The following is a 25,856-nucleotide window of genomic DNA, read 5'->3' on the forward strand; positions in this document are numbered from 1 at the left end:
CCTGCAGTGAGTCAAAAACATTCATTCAGTCAGACAGCCGCTGCTCTGAATCTCCATCACATGTGCTAATACTGACACTCTGTGATTGACAGAAGAGAAGACGTGTGTGACGGGTCAGTTCAGCTGCGGCGGGCGGCTCAATCAGTGCGTGTCCTCCAGGTGGCACTGTGATGGTAAAGCCGACTGCGAAAACGGAGCGGACGAGCAGGGCTGCGGTGAAAAACCCACACACTCAATACAAAACAAAAGTGAAATGTGGATTCTGGCTGGGTTGTGTGACAAAGTTTCATCCGGTTGTCGTTTCAGTGCCAAAAAACTGTACGGATGGAGAATTTCGCTGTACGAGCGGTCAGTGCGTGTCACTAACGTTCGTCTGCGACAAGGATTCCGACTGTGACGACGGCAGCGACGAAGCATCCTGTCCCGTCCCCACCTGTAGCCCCGGCTCCTTTCAGTGCAATAACTCAGTGTGCGTCCCTGGTCTGTGGGCCTGTGACGGGGAACCCGACTGCAGCGACTCCTCGGACGAGTGGCTGCTGAACTGCGCTTCCGGGACGCCGCAGCACTCCGGGACAACCTGCAGGACTCATGAGTTTCAGTGCGCCAGCGGCGAGTGCGTTCACGGCGGCTGGAGGTGCGACGGAGGCTTTGACTGCATCGATCATTCTGACGAGGACAACTGCAGTGAGTGTGAAAGCATATTTCATTACCTCAGAGAACACACACACACTTTGTTGTTTTAATGCAACTGATATTGTCACGAAGTCCAGAAAAACAGCACAGGATTTTAGTTGTGTATGAAGTTTTTGTTCGTTTGTTGTAGCCACACCCACCTGCCAGCCGGATGAGTTCACCTGCGCAGACGGCAGCTGTGTTCCGGGAATGCGTCAGTGTGATGGGAATGATGACTGTCAGGATGGCAGTGATGAGACGGAGTGCTTCAGTGGTGAGTTTTTCACGCCGTGAGTGAACTTTCTATTGATTGACACATCAAAGCTGCTCTTTTGTAATTCTCTCTCTCTCTCTCTGTGCAGTAAACGCGTGCAACGGCTCGAGCAGGTTCAAGTGTCGCAGCGGCGAGTGTATCAGTATGGATAAAGTGTGTGATGGTCAGAGGGATTGTCGTGATTGGTCAGATGAGCCTGTCAAAGACTGCAGTGAGTTTAGTTTACATTGTGTTCGTGTTTGAACACACTTCAGACGCTCTGACGCAACCTTTTGTAAAGTAAATAGTTTTTCTCAACATATTCTCATTGGTTAATAAGGAGCTTCAGGACTTTTGTGTTCTTTAACACAACAATCTGGTGAAGTCAAGTGTGTAGCGTGACATGATAACTGCTGAATCATGAGCTCCCCACCTAACTGTGTGTGTGTGTGTGTGTAGACACCAATGAGTGTCTTCAGGACAACGGCGGCTGCTCTCACAGGTGTAATGATCAGAAGTTGGGTCATGAGTGTTTGTGTCCTGAAGGTCAACGCCTCTTCAATCACACACACTGTGAAGGTGAGAATCATTCAGCCGTCTGCTCTTCATCTTGGTCTTCATTCTCAGCTCATTTACGTCTCATCGCTGTCTCTCTTCAGATTTGGACGAGTGCGCAGACGCAGACACCTGCAGTCAGATCTGCATTAATATGATTGGAAGCTATAAATGTGAATGTAACGCCGGATATGAACTCGATCACATGACAAGAGACTGTAAAGCAGTGACAGGTACACAAAGCTTCATGCCAACAGAGCGTTGTGATAAAAACAGAAGGATGAGAATGAAATCCCAGAAAGCACAGGTACATCTGTAAGATGTCTGCTAAAGATCTGGAGAACATCTGCTAAACATCTTAGAAAGAGCAGATGTACATCCATTATAAATCATACACATTTTACAGTCTTCTAGAGGTCTATATGACAGCAGACGTTTCAGAGATGTAGAGCAGATGAGCAAACAGCCTCTGCCAGATGTACGTGTGCTATCAGTAATGTGCTGTGAATGACTTGAATGTGTGAATCAATGCATGACATCAATGTTAAAGTCAGTAATATTATTGTTAGAATGTGTCACACTGGCTGTCAGCAACATGACATGATGAATGTTATCAGACAGTATGAGAGTCTAAAATGTTCTTGTGTTCTCAGCATCAGGAGCGTTTCTGCTCTTCAGCACACGTCATGACGTGAGGAAGATGATGTTGGGCAGCAGGGAGTACACATCACTCGTCCCACAGCAGAAGAATGTTGTGGCTTTAGATGTGGACATTCCTAATGACAGAGTCTTCTGGTCTGATGTGAGCCAGAAAAAAATCTACAGGTTAGAGATGACAGATGCCGCATCATACCCTCAAATGTCACCTGAAGTATTTATTACACTGACTCTGAAATACTTGATTGTGATTGGCCGGTAGCAGCGCTCTCTTGTGTGTGTGTGTGTGTGTGTGTGTACAGTTTGTTCTGCACCATTTATGGGTGCAGTGTTGACATTATAAAAAGTAATAAAGTTTAAACACACGCTCCTTTCATTTTATATATATATATAAAAGTCCAATCAACAGGCGATCGATTCCTCCTCCTCTTTGCTCCACTGTGCGTTCAGAATTTGTCATCGTCATCATATGTGTATGTTGCAGCGTACTGGCTGGTGACCCCGCCCACCACACCACTGTGATTGACAGCCAAATCTCCGCCCCTGATGGCCTAGCTATGGATTGGATCCATGGAAACATCTACTGGACTGACAGCCAGTTAGGAACCATCTCCGTGGCAACCACAGACGGGTTAAAACGCAAGACTCTAATCAGAGACGGATTACAGATACCTCGTGCCATTGTGGTGGACCCTCATCGAAAGTGAGTCATGAACTGAATTCTGCACAGTTGTTCTTCTCTGAACACAGAATTAAAGCTCACACACTTGTGTGTTGTAGTTTTATGTTCTGGACGGATTGTGGCTATTCGCCTCGGATCGAGAGGTGTGGTCTGAACGGTGCAGATCGGACGCCTCTGGTGACAGACAACATCGCCTATCCCAATGGCATCACACTGGGTGAGACAGACGTCTGATGATACTGAGTGTGATGATCACCCTGATGTTGTGTTGTGTACTCATGCGAACGTGTGTGTGTGTGTGTGTATGTTCAGATATGCTGAATCAGCGTCTGTACTGGGTCGACTCAAAGATGCACACCCTGTCCAGCATCAGTGTCACCGGTGGACAACGACACACAATCATCTATGATGAACAGAAGCTTCCACATCCCCTCTCACTGACTGTGTTTGAGGTGTGTGTGCGTGCGTGCGTGCGTGTGTGTGCAACGTCACAGATCTGATTGTGTTTTTTTTCTTCCTGTGATGATCAGGAGAAGGTCTTCTGGACGGATGTGTCTAATAACGGCATTTGGAGCGCAAACCGGCAGACGGGCCAAGACGTCACCGCTGTAGCTCAACACCTGCAATCACCTGAAGATATTGTGCTGTATCACAGCCTCAAACAACCGAAAGGTGAGCCACCACACACACGCACACACACACGCACACACACACACTCTCACACACACACACTCTCTCACACGCACACACACACACACACTCTCTCACACGCACACACACACACACACACTCTCACACACACACACTCTCTCACACGCACACACACACACACACTCTCTCACACGCACACACACACTAGAAAAAATCATCTATGATGAACAGAAGCTTCCACAAATAGAAAAAATAACGATTTAAAATTTGGTATATATATTGTAAGTAGCTCAAAATGAAACAAAAATGACCATTTTACACAAACACATATACATACTACATTTGGTCTCTTTATTTTATCAGCGGCTGTAGATATATATTAGCATTGGAGGGGTATCGCATGTTTTTCAGCCCGACGGGTTTGGATCCCTGCTTGTGTAACTAAAGGTCGTGTGTGTGTTTGTGTCACAGGGCAGAACTGGTGCAGGGAGGCGGAGCTTGACAATGGAGGCTGTGATTTTCTGTGTCTGCCGGCACCAGCGATTAACAAACTTTCACCCAAATATACGTGTGCGTGTCCTGATCACATGACACTGGCGGCTGACATGAGGATGTGCATCTCAGGTGAGTTCTGATGTTCCTGTAGATTTACGTCACACTGTTTTCATTACGATGCTCACCAGCGTATGTTTTTCTGTAGTTTCAAACAGCACAACACCTGCAGCCAAAACTACATCGCTGTTACCCACGAAAACCACAACTCCATCCAGAACCATAACATCATCATACCATCAGAAGAAGCCGAGTGAAGACACCAATCAGACGAGAGGTGACACAATCAAAACTTCTGATGTGTGCAAGACTTTTAAAGCAAAATGTTGAATGCTTCTTCCTTTATATGTTGCTTTTGAATCAAATCTAATTGAGGAATGTAATGAAAATATCATTGCATAGCAACATTGAACGCAAAGAGAAAAATCCTGCACACTATCAATGTTTGCAGAACCGTACATTGTAACATTTAATAAAATAATATCATATTGTTTATCTTTTGCAAGCATTGATATTGTGCAGGATTTCCTACGCACCGATCTGTTGACTGCAGCTGTGTGATGAGGATTGTGAATTGTCATAAGAACAAAATAAATTTTTATAAGAGTTTAATGGCAGGTGAGTTTTGGTACCTGGACATCACACACTGAATGATTGGTGGATTTTTCAGGGATTAATGAAGCACAAGAGCCGATCTCCAGCCCTTCCCATCATCCCACAGTCCTGTACATCACACTTCCAATAGGTCAGTCATCCGTGTCACAGGACACACACACACACACACACATGACCCTCACTGAGTAAACCAGCTGCTAAATAAACCGTCTGTCTGTCCTGCAGTCGCCTTGTGTCTTATTGTGTTTGGTGGTGTGTTGCTATGGAGACACTGGCGTCTAAAAGCCACCAACACAATTCACTTCACCAACCCAGTGTATCAGAAGACAACAGACGACACCGTCCACATCTTCAGAAGCCCCAGTCTGGATGGCTACACACATCCATCGGTACAACACATCCACTGAAATACACTAACAACGCACTAACAACACACTCACAACACACACTCTCACAACACACACTCACACTCACTCATTAACATCAATGACTGACCATACTATATATGTATATACATTTGTTGTTGTTTAAATTATGGGAGGGAAATGTTCTTTAAATTTGAAGTGAATTATAAGATAAATCAATGTTAATAATATCTGTCTGTCAGTGTCAGATGGTCGGTTTGGATGAAGAAACGGCCTGATGCTTCTACAGTGACGTCCAGAAATGTGTGTAATTGAAACGCTGCTCTGAAGATGTGACACATTTTTGTGTGTGTATGTGTGTTTGTGTGTGTGTGTGTGTGTTATAATAACCATTTATTGGAGATACTTGAACATATAACTGACTGAAGAGATTCACAGCACCCGGCAGAAGATTTAAACACATCTAAATTCCTTGTAATGACCCTTAAGATGCTTTGAGACGAACGCAATACTCATGAGGTGCCTCAGTGGTGCGGTCTCTGTAAAGTCATGCTTGCACTCAAGAACAATGCAGCGGTTTTATATAGAAATTCTTGCAGGGTGACATTTAACATTCATTGATGGAAGGTATTAACACTACACTCACATATTTAAACTAATGTTTGTAAATATTGATCATATTTATGTGGAAGGCAGATGGCTGTCTCTCTTCTTGCACTATATTTGTCGACCTTCACTTTTTATAAATGTGCAGGGCTTCTTTAATAATGAAATGGGAGTTTTTCTTTTTGCTGTACATGTGTGAATTTAGTCGGTTTACGAGTTTCAATATCCATCACTGAATGAAGTTTGTGTGTTGGTCTGTGAGATCAGCGCGTGTCATAGATCACAGAATTCTTACACGATGCCTTGAAATGTTCTCAGGTGTTCTGTTATCATGACGGAGAAACATTTGCTTGTTATTGTCAGACACGCAAATACAATGTTATCAAAAGAGTTTTAGATTTGTTGTTATCACATGTTAAATGAAGAATCTCGTCTTTGTAAATATTTTCACCTTAAAATCAAAGACTTGTAACTTGTACAAAGAAAATGACATATTTATTCTGTATTTTATTTTTTATATTTTTGTGGTGAAAATGTATGTAATGATTTTGTGGAATTGAAAACCATCCTGAAATGTTACTGCACTACAGAAAGACATTCCTTAATATTTTTTAAGGATGAAACACAAATGTGAAGAATTTGAGCAGACGTGGGTTGAAGTTGTGATTCATTGAATGAAGTTTGGCTCTGTTATCACTGCTGATGGATGTGTCGGGTCACTTTTGTTTTGAATGTTTTATGAAGGGTTTTCTCTCTGCACTGATGCTTTTATGAACTGAATATTTACACTCTGCTCGCAAAAACGACAACATATTTATATAATAAAAGTTGTGAAATCAGAAATCGCTGGTGTTGATGTCATAATGTTTGTCCAATGAGTTCGAATGAATCTTCTGCATTTCCTCAGTTCATTCTGAGCCAGTTAAACTGTTTCTCATTCTGCAGATTCGTCATTGAATTGATCTAATCTGTTCTGAACTGTAACCTTTACACCAGTTGTTCTTGAAAATACCCAACCTTGAATTAAAGAAAAAGCCAATTCTGTTGTACAATGCTGGAACTTCAATACTTTTGGTTTTGTGGTCTTGTTTTTCTGATGTTTGATTGCATAAAATGTATGATACATTTCTATATTCATATAATGCAACAAAATCTGTGGCCCCCCTGGATCCATCTTGGGACCCCCCCCAGTTTGAGAACCACTGCTCTACACCACCCTTTGCTTAATTATGATCAATAATAGTTCATTTAAATGACATCTCTCACAACATTCAAAAAACTTCAAATCCATTTCTTCTGTGAATACTTGACAGACTAATGAAGATTAAAAAAACACTCCACTAACCCTCTCTCTCTCTCCACAGGTGTTGTTCTGGCTTGTGTTGAAACTGGGATTTTGTATGAGCACCTATTGTTCTATTGCTCTTTTATGACATATCGCTTCCTGAAGTCGCTTTGGATAAAAGCGTCTGCTAAATGACTCAATGTAAATGTAAATAAAACACTTCAGAATATTCTTATCTTCATGATGTCATTCATTAGTCCGATCTCAACGTGTCAGATTCTAGGATCATCAGAGATCACAGGAGGAGGTTGTGTGTGCTGTGTGTTGTCATGGCAGTGATAAACTGAGATATATGTGGTGTTTTGTCAAGAATACCCTGGTGAATTATATTTCACTGTATGCTCATTAAATGTTTAGTGAATGTTTGTGGTTGCTGCTATTGGACACTGTCAGTGAATGAAGAAATGTTCTGCTCTTGTTATTGAATCCCATCAGATCAGATTACCCCCCCCTCCTATCAAAGCAATAAACAATACATTACATCAGTGCTCGAATTACATTTACATTTATTCATTTTCAGATGCTTTTATCCAAAGCGACTTACAAGTAGTTTTTTACAGTGTCACATTACTGCAGAGCGATCAGGGGTAAGAGGTCACTTCAGTCATGACCTGCTGGCACTGAGATTCAAACCTTCTGATCACAAGCCCAACATTAGGCATTAGGGATCCCCATAACAAGTAAACATAGACTTAGTCCCTCAGAGTACAAATTATAATGATATTGACAAATGTGATTAAATTCACGCAATGGATTTGGTGAATTAATTATTTACAATAATTGATATTAAGTTTGTTTATGGGCTAGATGTCATGTCACTTTAAATTTGAAACGCCAAAATCTTTCTTTCCGCTCGTGCTACACTTGGTGACGTGTAGACTGCGCGTGCTGAGTTGTACGCTGCTGCCCTCTCGCGCTGCTCACCTGCAGACAGTCACATGATCTCTGTCAATGGTTCACCTGGCGCTCGGTGACGTCATCGCGCAGCGTGCAGGAAACGGAACTGTGGTGTCCGCGATGAGTTTTTATTTCTCGGTTGAACAGCTGCTTTAAACTATTTTGACTGTTTAAATAACAACTTTACCGCTTTGAACCACTTTTTATCCACATCCATTACTGTACAACATGTCTGCGTCAGCTGTGTTCGTGCTGGACCTCAAAGGAAAGGTAAAGATGAGGCGATTACAACGCCTTAATAAATATTCTTTTTCACTTTAATGTTACATTCACTTATAGATAAACGGCTTCTGTCTAATCACAAACTGCTATAGAAGTATCATTTTATTTTTATTGTAACAGGTCGTGACGTCATCGTTCAATCGTTTTTGTCCTTTGGAAACACTAGGCTTGTTTGAGATGCGCCTTGCCTCGCATGAAATGCAGGCGAGAGTAGGCGGCTGCAGTAAGGGGAGGGGTCAAAAAAGTATGGAAGGCCATTTAGGCAAAAATGTCTTTAGACGTAACGTGTACAGACGCTATAACGCGTGTACGCGTTACCTAAAGACGTAATTTCGCGTACAGACGTTTTGGTTTAGCCAATGGTAGGCCCCAAAACGGAAGGATTTGCATAAAATTGATTAAACATATGGTCGTGACGTCATCGTTCACGTGTCATTCATGAATAATGCATTTAAACGTGACGTGCCCTTATGCGTGGCATTGCATATGGTCCTAGTTCCGGATGCGTCAGCAATTCGTAATTTTAGGACAAGGAAAAAGAGAGCATTTCAAAATACAAGCGGTAGAAGTAGACAAGGAAAAGCAATGGCTTTGCGAAATTTTCTTAACAATTGCAGACACATTGTGTACATCTTTGCATGTCAGATAATGTGAAGGTTTTTTCCCCTTAACAGCCAAGTGATCTGCTACTCCTCACAGTGTTCCCACTTAGATTAGATTAGATTCAACTTTATTGTCATTACACATATACAAGTACAGTGTAACGAAATGTAGTTCAGGTCTAACCAGAAGTGCAATTAGCAAGTGCAGGATATACAGTTAGAATAAATACAGAATACAATATTGAGAAAATATTATACAGTGGGCATGGATTATGAAAATATTTTACAGTAGGTATGTTCTATGAAAATATGACAGTAGGTATGTACTATGAACAATATATACAGATGACTATATACTATGAACATTAACACTATGAACATTAATGTACAGGTGGATATGAGCAGATAATAATTTAGACTAAGCAATAGTGCATGTGATTTAAGTGTGCATAGATTATTGACATTAGCTGTTAAAGTTGCAATGCAATAGGTGAGTTAATGCAGTTGTTGAAGTAACAGTGCAGTGGATGAGTTAATGCGGTTATTAAAGATACGCTGCAGTATAAGAGTTAATAATAGGTTGCAGTCCAGAAGATGAGTTAATTCAGTTAATAGAGTTACAGTGCAGTAGATTAGTTAATGCAGTTATTGAGGTTACAGTGCAATAGATGAGTTAATGCAGTTAATTAGGTTGCAGTGCAGTAGATTAGTTAATGCAGTTATTGAGGTTACAGTGCAGTAGATTAGTTAATGCAGTTATTGAGGTTACAGTGCAATAGATGAGTAGATGCAGTTAATAGAGTTACAGTGCAGTAGATTAGTTAATGCAGTTATTGAGGTTACAGTGCAATAGATGAGTAGATGCAGTTAATAGAGTTACAGTGCAGTAGATTAGTTAATGCAGTTATTGAGGTTACAGTGCAATAGATGAGTAGATGCAGTTAATAGAGTTACAGTGCAGTAGATTAGTTAATGCAGTTGTTGAGGTTACAGTGCAATAGATGAGTAGATGCAGTTAATAGAGTTACAGTGCAGTAGATTAGTTAATGCAGTTATTGAGGTTACAGTGCAATAGATGAGTTAATGCAGTTAATTAGGTTGCAGTGCAGTAGATTAGTTAATGCAGTTATTGAGGTTACAGTGCAATAGATGAGTAGATGCAGTTAATAGAGTTACAGTGCAGTAGATTAGTTAATGCAGTTAATAGAGTTACAGTGCAATAGATGAGTTAATGCAGTTATTGAGGTTACAGTGCAATGGATGAGTAGATGCAGTTAATAGAGTTACAGTGCAGTAGATTAGTTAATGCAGTTGTTGAGGTTACAGTGCAATAGATGAGTAGATGCAGTTAATAGAGTTACAGTGCAGTAGATTAGTTAATGCAGTTATTGAGGTTACAGTGCAATAGATGAGTTAATGCAGTTAATTAGGTTGCAGTGCAGTAGATTAGTTAATGCAGTTATTGAGGTTACAGTGCAATAGATGAGTAGATGCCGTTAATAGAGTTACAGTGCAGTAGATTAGTTAATGCAGTTATTGAGGTTACAGTGCAATAGATGAGTAGATGCAGTTAATAGAGTTACAGTGCAGTAGATTAGTTAATGCAGTTATTGAGGTTACAATGCAATAGATGAGTAGATGCAGTTAATAGAGTTACAGTGCAGTAGATTAGTTAATGCAGTTATTGAGGTTACAGTGCAATAGATGAGTTAATGCAGTTAATTAGGTTGCAGTGCAGTAGATTAGTTAATGCAGTTATTGAGGTTACAGTGCAATAGATGAGTAGATGCAGTTAATAGAGTTACAGTGCAGTAGATTAGTTAATGCAGTTAATAGAGTTACAGTGCAATAGATGAGTTAATGCAGTTATTGAGGTTACAGTGCAATGGATGAGTAGATGCAGTTAATAGAGTTACAGTGCAGTAGATTAGTTAATGCAGTTGTTGAGGTTACAGTGCAATAGATGAGTAGATGCAGTTAATAGAGTTACAGTGCAGTAGATTAGTTAATGCAGTTATTGAGGTTACAGTGCAATAGATGAGTTAATGCAGTTAATTAGGTTGCAGTGCAGTAGATTAGTTAATGCAGTTATTGAGGTTACAGTGCAATAGATGAGTAGATGCCGTTAATAGAGTTACAGTGCAGTAGATTAGTTAATGCAGTTATTGAGGTTACAGTGCAATAGATGAGTAGATGCAGTTAATAGAGTTACAGTGCAGTAGATTAGTTAATGCAGTTATTGAGGTTACAATGCAATAGATGAGTAGATGCAGTTAATAGAGTTACAGTGCAGTAGATTAGTTAATGCAGTTATTGAAGTTACAGTGAAATAGATGAGTAGATGCAGTTAATAGAGTTACAGTGCAGTAGATTAGTTAATGCAGTTATTGAGGTAACAATGCAATAGAAGAGTAGATGCAGTTAATAGAGTTACAGTGCAGTAGATTAGTTAATGCAGTTATTGAAGTTACAGTGAAATAGATGAGTAGATGCAGTTAATAGAGTTACAGTGCAGTAGATTAGTTAATGCAGTTATTGAGGTAACAATGCAATAGAAGAGTAGATGCAGTTAATAGAGTTACAGTGCAGTAGATTAGTTAATGCAGTTATTGAGGTTACAGTGCAATAGATGAGTAGATGCAGTTAATAGAGTTACAGTGCAGTAGATTAGTTAATGCAGTTATTGAGGTTACAATGCAATAGATGAGTAGATGCAGTTAATAGAGTTACAGTGCAGTAGATTAGTTAATGCAGTTATTGAGGTAACAATGCAATAGAAGAGTAGATGCAGTTAATAGAGTTACAGTGCAGTAGATTAGTTAATGCAGTTATTGAAGTTACAGTGCAATAGATGAGTAGATGCAGTTAATAGAGTTACAGTGCAGTAGATGAGTTAGTGCAGTTATGAAAGTGGTCCATTAGTGCAAATGAGCATATTTCAGATGTGCAAGTGAGCAGTATAGAGTGCAAATGATGCTGTGCGTGTGTAAACAGTCCAGTAGAGCAGATAACATGAAGTACTGGTGTGTACAGTTCAGTCATGCATGCAGCCCTGTAGTGCAATGTAAACGATGTTATAGCAGCTTGGAGTTCAAGGTAAGAGAGGTAGTGGAATCATTCGGGGGCAGAGTTCAATAATGAAACAGCTCTGGGAAAAAAAGCTGTTTCTTAGTCTGCTGGTTCTTGTCCGGAGGCACCGGAAGCGCCTACCGGAGGGCAGGAGAGTTAACAGTCTATGAGCAGGCTGAGAGGAGTCCTTGAGAATGCTGCGAGCTCGACGCAGACAGCGTTTCTTCTGGATGTCCTCAATGGCAGAAAGTGTAGTCCGTGTGATGCGCTGGGCTGTTTTCACCACCCGCTGCAGTGCCTTGCGCTCAGCAACAGAACAGATCCCGTACCAGACTGTGACACAGTTGGTCAGGATGCTCTCTATCGTGCAGCGATAGAAGTTCTCCAGAAGAGGTTGAAGACAGTTGGTTCTTCTTCAGTGTCCTCAGAAAGAAGAGACGCTGGTGAGCCTTCTTGACCAGGCATGAGGTGTTGGTGAATATATGAGTCCCCAGGAACTTAAAACTGGAAACACGTTCAACAGCCATCCCATTAATGTGGACCCGTGTGTGCCTCCTTTCGCCTTCCTGAAGTCCACAATGATCTCCTTTGTCTTGGAGGTGTAAAGGAGCAGGTTGTTGTCTGAGCACCATGTGGCAAGGTGCCGGACCTCCTCCCTGTATGCAGTCTCATCGTTGTTGCTGAAATATTTGTTGCTTTTTTTAAGAAAATTGACTAAAGTGTCAAAAAAAATCCATTGCTGGTTTGTGAGTCTTGCCCTATTTGTGTTTGATCATGTTCTCTTGGTGCTTGACCTATGCCTTCTTGTTTTATAAGTGCACTCTATATACTGAGTTTTCCATTGTGAATAATATGTTTTGTTAAAATATATGTTTTGAAATGCAAACTAAATGCAGCATATTATATTGGTATATTGGTCCACAAAATACTGTTTAGTAATTATACATTTAATTATTTATATAATAATATTAAACTGTATTTTCGCCATGCTTTTAAGCAAAATAAAAAGAGTCAAAGGGAAAGTGTAGCTATAATGAAATATGGTAAGGGTTACATTTCTTGATGTGACTTTTAGTTTGACAGCGGAAGTTGTGGGTTTACGCGTCTACACGCAATTACGCATCGACGCGTCTAAAGTCTGTACACGAAATTTGTCTGTACACGTTACGTCTAAAGACATTTCTGCCTAAATGGTCTTCCATAAAAAAGACCTTTAAAGTCGGACACTTCGTGAATCTCGCTGTTTTGTCGCTTGCAAACGTGAACAATGGAGGAGATCGCGGTCGCATTTTTTATCGCAGACGAAGTGGATGTAATCGAAATACCACTGTTTTTACATTAGGATGGTTACAATAATAATCACTGAATGTACTGTTAAATAATGTACAAATAAACAGCTTACACATGTAAGACATTTTCAAGGATTGTATAAACAAATGGCAAATGAAGTAAATAACAAGAAGCTTTTGAGAGACAGAGTTCATAACAAATGTTTGTCATATTTAATAACAAGCAGGTTTCTGCCACCATTTCACGTCCATAGTATTTCTTCCCTTGTTTTAAGACCCAGACACTTCTCAGATGAAACCACACAAAGATGAGGCATAATGACTAAACAGTCCATTTAGATATGTATGTGTGCATGTATGTTTTTAATGGATTCATTTATTAATTCACACAAACATACAATAGAATAAAGTGAAAATTACAACAAGGAAGAATTCTAATGAAGAGAAATATCAAATAAACGCATGTCCTAATTCTTAACTTCACTAGGCGTGTTTTGTTTTTGTTTAGTTTGCATGTAAATATAAATAAACAGATGAGTAATCTAATTCTTAGAATGAAGAGACAAAAGGATTAGTTGACATTTTCAGCCAATGAGCTTGAAGCTGTGTCGTCAGTCAGTCGTTTCCCATCATGCTTTTGAATAGCGCAGTCGGAGGAGAGCAACTGCGCTCGACTGCTCAATCCGACACAGCCGCCTCGCCGTCGCGAGAGTTTTTTGGCACACGTCAGCATGACATCAGAGCAAGGCGGACGGAACTCGGACACTTTTCTAACCGGCATGCAGCTCGCACTGATCACCGTTGATCGATTCTGCGCAGATTTAGCTCATCTCAAACAAGCCTAATGATTTTGGCGTCACATGACGTCAGAGATGTGACCTCATTCTCAGTCTTTGGTGTTCATGTAGGCTACAGGGGCCAGTTGAATAAACATAAGACCGACCGTGTCTTGGCAACTAGTCTCACTGACTAGCAATTAGTTAGGACTCATCAGTCTTCAGGTTACTTCTCAGATCTCAACTCGATCAATCGACGTAAAGACGCTATGGGCAGTCCTGATGACTAACTTGCCGTTTATGCAACCGGCCCAAGATGAACCAATGAAATGTCTCGTGTTTGTCTCATATTCTCTGTAAATCCGTCAGGTGCTGATATGCCGCAACTACAAAGGTGAAGTGGACATGTCGGAGATTGACCACTTTTTTAGCCTGTTAATGCAACAGGAAGAGGAGGGGCTTATCTGCCCTGTGATCTCACATGGCAACGTCCACTTCCTGTGGATCAAGCATAACAATCTGTACTGTATCCTTAACAACATACGGAATGCGTGTGTCTGTACAAATACTGCATAATAAATTCTATAGACAGATCTGATACATTTAAGGTGTTCGTTCAACTTAACACAAGCATCAGTGGTGGCCACCACAAACAAGAACTCGAACGCTTCTCTGGTTTACGCCTTCCTGTACAAACTCGTAGAGGTGAGTTGACTGAGATCGCCACTGAAATCTCAACACCATTGTGAATGCGAAGTACAGCAGCCCCGCTTCATTTCAAATGTCATTTTAAAACAGACAGACTGATGACAGGCATTGAGGACGAGGGGCAAATAAAGAAGGAAACTATGACCCCCTTCATACTATGTGCTAAGCATGAGAGTGCTTTGATATGTGTGTGTGTTTAGGTCTTCACTGAGTATTTTAAGGAGTTAGAGGAGGAGAGTATTCAGGATAACTTTGTGGTGGTGTACGAGCTGCTGGATGAACTCATGGACTTTGGATTTCCGCAGACGACGGACAGCAAGATTCTTCAGGAGTAAGACCACGTTCATGTTTACCCAAGCTCTCCTTTTCCGATGATGATGATGATGTTTTGTGTTGTTGTCAGATACATCACACAGGAGGGCAATAAGCTGGAGGTGGCCAAGACCAAAGTGCCCACCACAGTGACAAATGCCGTGTCCTGGAGGTCCGAGGGCATCAAATACAAGAAGAATGAAGTCTTTATAGATGTCATTGAGTCCATTAATGTTCTGGTGAGTGTGAGACACATGAGCGTTGTGAGTCTCCTCTAGTGTGTGTGTGTAAGTGTGTGTTTGTGTGTGTTTGCAGGTGAACGCTAACGGCAGTGTGATGAGCAGTGATATTGTGGGCAGTGTGAAACTGAAGACGATGCTGTCAGGAATGCCTGAGCTCAGGTTGGGTCTCAATGATCGTGTGCTCTTCGCTCTCACCGGCCGTAAGAATGGACTCAATAACACAGTATAAACTCTATATCTCATGGTTTTTTTAATGATCTCGTGTGCATTGTATTCTTCTGTGTGTCATAGGAGACAAAGGAAAAAGTGTCACCATGGAGGACGTGAAGTTTCATCAGTGCGTCCGTCTGTCCCGCTTTGAGAGCGATAGAACCATTTCTTTCATTCCACCTGACGGAGAGTCAGAGCTCATGTCTTACCGTATTAACACACATGTGAGCCCATCATCACTTTACACATGTAACTAATGTTTTCTTATAACCGTCCGCTCCATATTTTGTACATTCACTGCAAAGAAATGGACCTGAAAATGAAATGAGTTCTTTGTTTAGAGAGATTTCCCTGTTATTTCATCACAGGTGCTCGATGAGTGTTCACAACTCTACACCTTTTATAGGTCATTATTTATGAAAAGAACGCAATGATGACATCAGCCGTGTGTGTGTGTTTGCAGGTAAAGCCGCTCATCTGGATTGAGTCTGTTATAGAGAAGTTCTCACACAGTCGAGTGGAGATCATGGTGAAGGTTTGTGAAAAGACTGTCATCATGGACGTTAGTTCAGTATGTGTGGATTGATGTTTCATGTGTGAATTCTGGCCCGACTCTGTTTCAGGCTAAAGGGCAGTTTAAAAAACAATCTGTAGCAAATAATGTTGAGGTTCATATTCCTGTGCCAAGCGATGCAGATTCTCCCAAGTTCAAAACCAGCACGGGTCACGCCAAATACGTTCCTGAGAAGAACCTTGTGGTGTGGAGCATCAAATCCTTCCCGGTGAGCGACAGAATAGTAGTGTGCTCCTGTATTGCTTTAAAAATTGAATGATTTTGCAATGATTTCAGACGGAATGCAGAAGGATTTCTTTGCGCTTTTCTCAGTTGTCCATTGATGCAAAGCAACTGTAAAAAAACACACTGTCATGCAATAAATGTAAAAAGTAAATATATAGTAATGATGATGATGATGATGATGATAATAATAATAACAAGACTCTTGTTTGTAAAATACATTGTAGTTTGCACTTTTAGCATGTATGTGGATGTCCATGCTTGTATTCATGTGCAGGGTGGTAAGGAGTTTCTGATGCGAGCCCATTTCGGCCTGCCGAGTGTGGAAAAGGATGAAGCAGAAGGAAAGCCTCCAATCACTGTCAAATTCGAGATCCCATATTTCACAGTGTCAGGCATACAGGTGTGTGACAGCGCAAGAGCATTTTTGCATGTGCATTTGCATTGTGGGTTTGCTCACTGTGTCGTCTCCCAGAGTTTACTATCAGTTATGCTGTTCAAAATTAAGCTAACAAAATATTTTACATTTCTCACGTGAAAGGTTCGATACATGAAGATTATTGAGAAGAGCGGTTATCAGGCACTACCGTGGGTTCGCTATATCACACAGAGCGGAGGTGAGCAGACAAAGCAAGCATTCTCACTGGAGTCAATCAAACCTGTCATGATGCGCTATATGTCTGCTATACTAATGCATGATCAAATGCTCTTATTATTTTATTTTCAATAAATGTCATTTGATTTTTTTTCTTTTTTCCAGATTATCAGCTGAGGACAAACAGCTAATGTGAGATTATCAGTGCTGGTGCATTATGGGAAGGAGATTTGTATTGTTGTGTATTGTTTCTGTGTGTGTTGCTAATAGATTTTATTCTGCATGTCGACAGCGTTTTCTTTATGATTGCTGTATAAATATTGTGGCTTGATATGCTAAATGAAAGCAATCGATCATTTCAGTCCCAATGAGTTTCTGTTTCCCTGCACATTTCAATAAATGTATTTGTGTATGTTTCCCAGACGTGATTGTGATTCTATACACCTGCTGGTATATACTGGCGTTTGTTCGGAAGTGTCGCGCGCATTCGCCCGCTCTTTTAGGCTGTGGACGTCAGAAAGTGAATGAACTCAACAGTTTACAAATAAACCTTCTCAAATCGCCCGCCTTCTGTTTTCTGCGTTCTCATTGGTCAAGGGGTAGCAGTTACTACGGCGACACTGTAGCAACCCCTATCAGCGCTCCGCCCTTTTAGCCAATTATGGCAGCCGTGCGGGCGTGTGTGAAGTCTGATTGGTGGACAGTCGCTCGTCACGCAACGCAGTTGTCGATCAAGCGCGCAATGCAAAGGCGCTCGCGGTACATATGTGAACACATGATTGTTTTGACGTGTTTCTATAGAACAGATAAACAACCAACGGTCACCGATCCATAAATAACGACTGAGAGACACGCGGTGAGTACACGGCTGCCTTTAAATGCGTTTAATGCTGTTATTCGCATGAAATCAGATCTAATGTTCCGCGATAGATGTGGCGTTAACACACGCGATCGATGGCTGTTTCAGGTGATGGTTCTGGACGGGTTCGGTTGCGGGAAGAGTCTGAGCGCGGCGGCTGCCCGGGGGAATGTGGTGGCGGTTCGGCGGATTTTACAGGATCGCCGGGTCGAACCGGACACCCTCAATGAGTTCGGTAAAACAGCACTGCAGGTAAGAACGGATAAGTCTGATTCGGCTCTATGTTTCGCTTTCACTAATACCGGTTCTGTGTGTAGCTGCCTGAGCTTCACCCGAGTGCGTCGTCCCCATAAGGATAGTTACACCCATATGTCTAAGATTCTTACAGCTTCTGAGTTAAAGTACAAGGTTTGTGTAATGCTTTGGTCTAAGGGTCGATGGCGGCTTACAGGACACAACATATACTTTTTACAGTATAGAAATGTCTATGAAAAATCCCCATAAAAGACGGAAACCCAACGTGTGTGTGCGCAGAGGAGCTAAAATCTCTATTCGAGTAACAAGAGAAATCGTTACAAAAGTAAAAGTCACTATTTTAAAAGTTACTTGAGTAAAAAAGTATGCAATGAAAAAACAACTCAAGTAGCTACTTAGTTACTTTGTATCTGATTATACTGTATAGCCTACTATTCATAAAATTAACAGTTACGCCAATATTTTAATTATTATTATAGATATCTTTGCAATATACACACAGTGACTAAAGAAGAGACGAGCATTTCTGTAAATGGAATCTAATATCGATGTAGCCTACACTACACAACTACTTATTTAGAATAATAGACCCTGACAAACTAAAGTCAACCTGCAGAGTTTTGCGTTTACAAAGCATTGAACTAAACTCCGAACATCAGATGATGTCAAACATCTCTTGTATGAAAAAAGACCTTTCCTGTATCTCAGTGGTAAGAGCATTGCGTTAACGACACAAGCTTGTGGGCTGATCTAAAGGGATTCCACATGTAGAAATGTATAAGGTCGCGCGCATGTTGCTGTGTCTGACGAACAGGTCGCGCGCATTTATCATTGCTGGCAAACAATATGACACATTTGCAGTTTTGATTGTATAGATATAGATTCATATTCACTTCATATGCGCTCTTTGTGTTCTTAAGTGATCCGCCGCTTCAGATGATTCCGATCGTGCTGCGAAATGAACCTATTCAGAAGGGTTTGTCCATCGTTCAAATAATGCTTTCAAAAGAATCAATCACTTGGGAATGCCCATAAAAAGAGAAGACAACCCTGAAATAAACAACCCATTTTATAATACATGTTTTCAAACGCAATGTAACGAAGTAAAAGTACAGATTTTCTATTAGAAATATACTCGAGTAAGAGCAAAAGTACCCACTGTAATTTGACTTTAAAAGTACATATTTTCCAAAATGTCACTCAAGTAAATGTAACGCGTTACAACCCACTCTCTCTCTCTCTCTGTGTGTGTGTGTGTGTGTGCGTGCGTGCGTGCGCGAGCATCACTCCTCTGGCCTAACCTTCCCTGTTAAAGCACTTGACTTGTGGGAACACACACAGTGTCAGTTATGGTCCTTCTCAGCACACACACATGCCGCATTGGTGTTATTTGTGTGTTTGGCAGGTAATGATGATGGGCTGCACCAGTGTGGCGCGCGTGCTGCTGCAACACGGCGCTGATCCAAACGTGCAGGATCGCTGTGGGGTGACTCCCGCGCACGATGCCGCCCGCACGGGTTTCTTGGATACGCTACGAGCTCTGGTGGAGCACGGCGCATCCGTCAACATCCCTGACCACAGCGGATCCATACCCATCCACATCGCCATCCGCGAGGGCCACTGGGATGTGGTGGAGTACCTGGCACCCCTTTCAAACCTGAGTCATCGGGACAGCAGAGGGGCTAATGCGCTGGACGTGGCCCGCGCCGCACGCGCTCCAGAGATGGTGGAGTTTTTGGAGCGTATGATGAATTAAAGGACTTTAACGGTTCCGTTCGTTTTGTTGGGAGCCCTCAATGCTGCGCCATAGATTGGGATTTGTTTTCATATGTTTGTTAGATATGTTTAATAGTTGTTTGCTTGATTATAACATTAGCTGGAATATAGCAACAGTTTGCACAGAGCAAATCCCTGCACTGGATCGTCACGTACACTCATGTTGGGCTTTGCCAGGCACAAATGTAAATAGCTCTTTTTAGTATTTAAAAACACATTTCTGTGCAGAAACTTTAACTGTTAACTTTTTATATTCTAATGAAATTATTTGTTGCCACCCTTTAGGCGTCATGCACTGATAAACGTGTATAATACTTGCTGTGTGTGTGTGTGTGTGTGTGTGTGTGTGTGTGTGTGTGTGTGTGTGTGTGTGTGTGTGTGTGTGTGTGTGTGTGTGTGTGTGAAGTGACGTGTTTTGTTGTTGATTAACATCTGTAAATAACATTTAATGAATTTTATTTCGCTTATTTATTTAAGTCTGTATAGAAACATGTTTACTGAGGAATTTCACATTTTATTTATTACGGTCTTTAATGAACTACAGAATTGTTAGTAGTTTTATCTGATAAGATGACGTCATGTTCCCAACATATGGCTCCCTCATGAAGAACAGGAGAGAAAAATAAACTTCACCTTGTGAAAAAAAGCTGTTTGATCATTTCACAAGTTTTTATTTATACAGACACAATTTAAATTGGTTTGAACCTATACTGGAGACAATTGGTTTTACACAATTGCTAGTGAAAACAATGAATGTGTTATTCATTAACAGTTTGCTAAGTTATATGTGTGTTTCAGTATGTAACTGTGTGTGTTTTGTATAGTGTGTAGGTGCTCAAGGTGACCCTGAACAAACACAGGAATGTGAGTGACTGTACAAGGCAACATTGTGCTGTAACAGAGCTTCGCTTTGAGCAGGAACTCTGTTTTTCTGGGACTTTGGGATCGAGGCACAATGCTTGTTTTGTTTATTCAGCCTCACTGAGAAAATCCCAAGATACCAAAACATCCAGCAGCGATTAAAGATCTCACCGTATCTGTCGCCTGCTCATATCATTGAGACCTGCAGAACACTTGAATCATGAATAAGAGTTTCTGCCTTTTACCAGATTAAAGTACTCACAATCACAACAGACCTGTTACAGATATCACAGCAGTCTACATACAGACATTGAACCTGAATCCTTTTAAAATGTCATTAAATGAAAGGAACTCTCGATCTGGTGATAAATATATATTTCATTTCAGACAGCAGCAGCACAAGAACGTTCAACACATTAAGCTCTTCAGTAACATAACATAGACTAATGATTCTCTCTAAACATTACTCTTCATTTTCACAGTTTATCTGAGAACAATTGTCCCTCACAAGTAGGCTAAACACAGTTCTCAAAGACACCATTTCAAGAGCTTTATTATCATCATTAAAGCACAAATATATTGTTCTCTATTGTCTACATTCTTTAAACAGTTAGAAAGAACAACCAAAAAATGTGAAAAGTTAGGTTATGTGCAGATATTTCAGTATACACAAAACTAACCTGCAGAGGGAGACAGAGTGGCTTTATATTCACAAACACCTGCGGAAATTTCCACCTGCTGAGTCCATTTAAGATTCCCTCCCCTTGGGGAAGATCACAACCTTTACTGGTTCAATGACAAACTGCTCAAAAACAGACACTACAGGAACATGGAGCTCTTGTTGAAACGAGAGGATTCTGTAACATTTATATTGCGCTATTAATTAACAACTGTTGTTTTGCTGAATTTATGACTATATAGAGCTTTTCACAATTTTTCCATTGTTGTACAGCAATAAATCCATATCAGGACAGTCACGGGGGTCCCATAAAACACTCAGTGATGTTATTGTTTTTATTTCAGACTGTGAAGACAAATCAAGTCAGTTTTATTATATCACAATATACACTAAAGATTGTTTGAAAGCAGCGTTACAGTAAAGTTGATGATTTGGTTATATCTGCTACACTGTGACATAGACTAATATGAAAGGGCAGATTCTGAGTGATAGCTCCTTTCTGACATGAATCTGGTCAATCCAGTCAATCGAGTAAGAGTTCAATACACTCATTCACACGGTAATGAAGTTGACTGGGATGTTATTCCGTCAGTTTACATTGTCACTCATCGAGAGAAGCTCCGAGTTATTTCGAAGACATACATATATAAATAAGCCTTTTTTTATAATTTGTCTATCTTAAATTGTGATGCACAAGAATTGGGATTATCGTCTTTTCATTTTGTCTTTCACATCTGGAGGAAGCAGGTCGATCAGACTGTCCTCCACAATAAGAGCAGTGAGTTTCAGTGAGACACAGTCAGCGATCTCAGCGGGCAAAAACTCCATCCTGTTGCCCTTCAGCTCCAACCTTACCAGCTGAGCGAGATTCCCAACCCGCGGAGACAGGGCAGAAATGCTGTTATTCCCCAGCGCTAGAACCTTCAGCCTCTTACAGGAGAAGAGCTCTTCAGGGAGAAACTCGAGGGAGTTAAAGGCGACAGACAGATGCTGAAGAGACTGCAGGACGCTGATCTCCGACGGCAGGTAGGTCAGCTGGTTGTGTGAAAGGTCCAGATGTCGGAGTCTGGTGCAATAGCAGAGGCGAGGGGGAAGTCGGCGGATCTTATTCCAGCTGAAATCCAGCGTTTCCAGCGTGACTAGTTTGCTGATGTGCTCGGGGACGTAAGATATGTGGTTGTGCCAGAGTCTGAGAGTGGTCAGACGGCGACAGTGCTGCAGACTCAGGATTTCCTCTACGGTGGCGAGCCTGTTCTCTCTAAGGTCCAGTTCTTGGAGGTGGGCAAGGCTGAACACCGCGCTGGGGATTCGCTCCAGCATACAGTTCGTCAACTCCAGAGCAGCAAGGTTAACCAGCTTCTTTAGACTACTGACAACCTGAAGTCTGGTTCCCTCATTCTGAACACACAGCCGCAACAGCTGGTTAGAAACGTCTACGACACTGGGAGGTATCTTGCTCAGACGACTGCGGAACGTCAGCACGCGAAGATTTTTTAGCTCCCGCAACGTGTCCAAATTCGGAGCGCGAGAGAGCTCGCTGTTTAAGGGGCCACTGAGGTGAAGCTCTTCCAGGTTCTGTAGGGTGTACATCCACAATGGCACTTGGTCTTGACTATCAAAGGTTAGACGCAGCACTTTCAGGTTCTCGCGCAGGTGATTGAGGGCGGCCAGCTGGAGTTTAGCGGCAGTGTGGATACACGACAGCTCCTGTAGGCCTGTAAGCTGTGTAAGGTTAGCGGGGATTGTGATGTTGCCAATCAGTTCCAGTGTAAGCGCTTCTACTTCCGTAAGTTCAAAGACGGTGTCCGGTAATCCTGGCAGCATGAACACGTGGAGTTCCAATCGTTCGCTTGCATTGCGTGACAAACGAGAGCGGAGTTTATCTGTCGTCCAGTCGTGGTTCAGGTTTACCTGCATCAGCCTGCTCTCGCTGACCTCAGAGAGGAAGGCTGAGAAGCGTTTGGAGTAAAGGGCATCATACTGGTCGCTGAGGTGAAGAAGAAACGCAAAATCGTTTTTAACATCTGGGATGTCATTAATTCCAGACTCCAAGCGAACCACCTCGAACGAGTATTCTTTCAGCGGTCGATGAAACAGCCAATAAAGTGAGTAGATACACAACGTTCCATACACCCCCACAAAGCATATATAGGTATATGCTAACTTAGAGAACAGATGTGCTTTATTATAGATGCAGCAGAAAGACTCGAAGCCCGTCAGATCCCGAGGCACCGAACAAATTACAATAACCTGGATGTTTGGAACCAACATCACACTATAAACAATGATGAGAACAAACTTGAAGACTTTCAGCACGGTCTGTAGCACGTACATGAAGTAAAGAAGATCCGACTCCTCCACATGCGTTCGAAACTTCTTAACCTTTTCGAATAGGGATTTAGCCTGCTCGCCCTCTTTTTTATCCCACAGTGACCCAGCCGGCTTCAATTCTGCTGTTTTCGGACCCGAAGATTGGATCAGAGCAACCGCATCGACCTCATTGTTGTCGTCTGCCACACATTTCGTCACTGTGTTCTTTCTCCACGTCACTATTCTCTCTTCCCTTCTTTCTTCAGAGACTTCACTGATGGCCCTCGTGGTCCACGGCGAGTCGAAGCATTTGCCCAGTATATTTACGAACAGCTCGATCTTAGACGACGTCACTGGGAACTTGAACCAGAAACTGCTGGCCACCATGAAGATCACACTGTGGATTACCACCAGGTAAGGGAAGTACTTGCCATACCAGTGAACAAAACGCTCGTAACAGAAGTGATTGACGAACTCGTACTGATGAATGTCTAGGCCGTTCTTTCTGCCGAACACCTCGATGAGGTTTGGACTCAGAGTTTTGGTGATGGCGAAATCCCACACACTCTCATTGTCCTTTGGCTCTCGTAGGTGACTGCAGTCCATATCTCCTCTGGAAAGATCCGTGACTCGGTCAGGCAGGCAGGAAATCTTTTCCTGTGTGAGCTGAGGAGAGATGAACATCGAGTTTCATCAATGGAGGGTTATAATACCAACTGATAAACATCTGCATGTGTCTGATAGCAATGGATTTGCGCACAAGTCAAGAAATAATAAAGGACTCTACAGAAGCCTAATGAAAAGAACGCAGATGAGCTTGTTCATGTATACAAGATTTTCAAGATAGATTCAAGATTGTATTTGTCACATACACAGTTACAACCAGCAGTGAAACGTATGTCAGCTACAAAGACAATTTGCAATTATTATAAAATACAATAAAAAAATAAAAAAAAAATAACATAAAGATAAAGGTGTATATATAGTCTATGATAGAAGTAAACTGTGAATATTCACATGAGCAGGAATGTGTAAACAGATACTTAGCAGCAGCAATAAAGGGCTGTGTAGTCAGTGCCATGTGCAAGCAGCAATGTCCCTACATTAGATGCTGAATGTTCTTAGAGGGCAGTGAGTGAGGTCAAATGATGTTAGGAGACCTGATGGCCTGGGAAGAACCTCCTCCTACGGAAGCACTTACCAGATGGCAGCAGGATTAAAAAGACAGATGGTTAACGTGATATAATGCGCACACACACTAAGATAAACCTATAAAATAAGCCCTGAAATCACAACCCTCTCTCTTCTCTCAACAGGTAGTGGTCTTGCCTTGTTGAAACTAGTATCTTTGTATTAGCACCTATTGTATTATTGCTCTTTTATGACATATCGCTTATTGCTCCCTGAACTCTTGTAAATCGCTTTGGATAAAAGCATCTGCTAAATGACTCAATGTAAATGTTGAAACTAAAGCATTACAATGAGTTCCGAACATTCACTTTAATTGTCACAAACTCAAAACCAGAAGGGTGTTGTAATGCTGGAAACAATATGAAAAGTAGAAATTCTTCATCTTTTAAACACCCCAGTGAATCTCGGCCATATTCACCATTGATTTCATGGTTTGAATCAGAACGCCTGCAGCTTAACCTGAGAAAACAACAGACACACACCAATATGTGTGTTTACGTAAAAGGGAACTGATGTCTATTTGGATCAGGCTGGATGTTGTACCTGAACCGTACAGCCGAACACTCCGATCATGAGCATTGCGATGGCCAAATACTCAGACAGGACGTCCCACCAGGGCTTCAGGACTCTGAACTGCGGGTTTTGATCTGATGTGATGCTGCGGAACTCATTCACAGGAATCATCTTCACTCCTGATTCACACAGAAATGAAAGATGAGTTATGAAGGAATCATGGAAACACCGGACAAGACTCTTGTCGCACTTTAATCATCTTATTAACGTTCACTTTCTAGTAGTGTTAAAACAGCTAAAGGCTGCTAGTAATTTATAGAAAAATTCAACTTACTAATGTACATTCACAGACGCAACTGATATTTCAACCCGAAACTGAAAACATGACACATGAACCCGAGGAGACAGTGACCGTGTTCGGCTTCACTCGTTTGGACGTTAAAGTCATAAAGTTCATAGAGATGTAAATGAAATGATATACGCACGTGCGCTGGCGTCAGTTCTGTTGATCTTGTGTGTGAATGTGAATGAAGAGTGAATATAATTCAGTGTTTCTGCGGAACTTCAAGCGCCTCCCATTATAAACTTTCAGCGTGAGAACAAAATGAGTCAGAGATGAGACAGTCTGTCAACACCAACCACCATTATACTGTAGCCGACAAATAAAGACCATTAAACAAC

General features: G+C 41.6%; 4 protein-coding genes across 8 annotated transcripts in view; 3 read left to right on the forward strand and 1 right to left on the reverse strand.

Moving 5' to 3' along the window:
• ldlrb (low density lipoprotein receptor b) overlaps positions 1-6,656 on the forward strand; it is a gene marked incomplete at its 5' end in the record, with an annotated part of 12,863 nt that extends 6,207 nt beyond the window's left edge. Inside the window, 16 exons of the mRNA XM_079460036.1 lie at positions 93-215; positions 307-684; positions 824-946; positions 1,035-1,157; positions 1,385-1,504; positions 1,585-1,713; positions 2,134-2,305; positions 2,622-2,840; positions 2,918-3,036; positions 3,132-3,271; positions 3,350-3,491; positions 3,942-4,094; positions 4,171-4,299; positions 4,693-4,767; positions 4,863-5,026; positions 5,245-6,656. Of these exons, the coding sequence (XP_079316162.1) occupies positions 93-215; positions 307-684; positions 824-946; positions 1,035-1,157; positions 1,385-1,504; positions 1,585-1,713; positions 2,134-2,305; positions 2,622-2,840; positions 2,918-3,036; positions 3,132-3,271; positions 3,350-3,491; positions 3,942-4,094; positions 4,171-4,299; positions 4,693-4,767; positions 4,863-5,026; positions 5,245-5,280 (2,345 nt within the window). The 3' untranslated portion in view covers positions 5,281-6,656. The remainder of the gene's footprint in view (positions 1-92; positions 216-306; positions 685-823; positions 947-1,034; positions 1,158-1,384; positions 1,505-1,584; positions 1,714-2,133; positions 2,306-2,621; positions 2,841-2,917; positions 3,037-3,131; positions 3,272-3,349; positions 3,492-3,941; positions 4,095-4,170; positions 4,300-4,692; positions 4,768-4,862; positions 5,027-5,244) is intronic.
• A 1,152-nt stretch (positions 6,657-7,808) lies between these two features.
• Positions 7,809-17,298, forward strand: ap1m2 (adaptor related protein complex 1 subunit mu 2). Its single transcript, XM_079459898.1, has 12 exons — positions 7,809-8,120; positions 14,238-14,394; positions 14,506-14,573; positions 14,777-14,907; positions 14,980-15,127; positions 15,204-15,330; positions 15,422-15,564; positions 15,804-15,875; positions 15,964-16,122; positions 16,414-16,539; positions 16,678-16,753; positions 16,897-17,298. The coding sequence occupies exons 1-12, from the start codon at positions 8,079-8,081 to the stop codon at positions 16,920-16,922; spliced, it is 1,275 nt and encodes a 424-aa protein (XP_079316024.1). The 5' UTR covers positions 7,809-8,078; the 3' UTR covers positions 16,923-17,298.
• Positions 17,299-17,406: 108 nt separating this feature from the next.
• Positions 17,407-20,655, forward strand: cdkn2d (cyclin-dependent kinase inhibitor 2D (p19, inhibits CDK4)). Of its 4 annotated transcripts, XM_079459900.1 has the most exons (4): positions 17,412-17,587; positions 17,699-17,842; positions 17,908-17,998; positions 19,251-20,260. In XM_079459900.1, the coding sequence occupies exons 2-4, from the start codon at positions 17,760-17,762 to the stop codon at positions 19,599-19,601; spliced, it is 525 nt and encodes a 174-aa protein (XP_079316026.1). In that variant the 5' UTR covers positions 17,412-17,587; positions 17,699-17,759; the 3' UTR covers positions 19,602-20,260. The 4 variants fall into 4 exon arrangements, with proteins under 4 accessions (XP_079316027.1, XP_079316026.1, XP_079316028.1 ...); XM_079459901.1 differs by lacking the exon at positions 17,908-17,998 and having other exon boundaries at positions 17,407-17,587; positions 19,251-20,655; XM_079459902.1 differs by lacking the exon at positions 17,908-17,998 and having other exon boundaries at positions 17,419-17,587; positions 17,662-17,842.
• A 188-nt stretch (positions 20,656-20,843) lies between these two features.
• On the reverse strand, positions 20,844-25,751 carry LOC306896074 (volume-regulated anion channel subunit LRRC8E). 2 transcript variants are annotated; one of them, XM_079459755.1, is made up of 3 exons: positions 25,661-25,751; positions 25,206-25,354; positions 20,844-24,137 (listed from the first exon to the last, which is right to left on the reverse strand). In XM_079459755.1, the coding sequence occupies exons 2-3, from the start codon at positions 25,344-25,346 to the stop codon at positions 21,867-21,869; spliced, it is 2,412 nt and encodes an 803-aa protein (XP_079315881.1). In that variant the 5' UTR covers positions 25,347-25,354; positions 25,661-25,751; the 3' UTR covers positions 20,844-21,866. The 2 variants fall into 2 exon arrangements, with proteins under 2 accessions (XP_079315881.1, XP_079315880.1); XM_079459754.1 differs by having other exon boundaries at positions 21,503-24,137; positions 25,510-25,730.
• Positions 25,752-25,856: the final 105 nt, after the last annotated feature.

The sequence above is a fragment of the Barbatula barbatula genome (assembly GCF_947034865.1).
Source record: "Barbatula barbatula genome assembly, chromosome: 7".
Taxonomy (NCBI): Eukaryota; Metazoa; Chordata; class Actinopteri; order Cypriniformes; family Nemacheilidae; genus Barbatula; species Barbatula barbatula.

Bases quoted from the DNA above. Each gene is read 5' to 3' on its own strand.
- ap1m2 (XM_079459898.1), top strand. From the start codon at position 8,079: ATGTCTGCGTCAGCTGTGTTCGTGCTGGACCTCAAAGGAAAG. The intron at 8,121-14,237 runs GTAAAGATGAGG...TAAATCCGTCAG, and splicing joins TGCTGGACCTCAAAGGAAAG to GTGCTGATATGCCGCAACTA. The intron at 15,128-15,203 runs GTGAGTGTGAGA...GTGTGTTTGCAG, and splicing joins TTGAGTCCATTAATGTTCTG to GTGAACGCTAACGGCAGTGT.
- cdkn2d (XM_079459899.1), top strand. From the start codon at position 17,633: ATGAAATCAGATCTAATGTTCCGCGATAGATGTGGCGTTAACACACGC. The intron at 17,843-19,250 runs GTAAGAACGGAT...TGTGTTTGGCAG, and splicing joins TCGGTAAAACAGCACTGCAG to GTAATGATGATGGGCTGCAC.
- LOC306896074 (XM_079459754.1), bottom strand. The intron at 24,138-25,205 runs GTACAACATCCA...ATCTCTCCTCAG, and splicing joins TGTTCGGCTGTACGGTTCAG to CTCACACAGGAAAAGATTTC.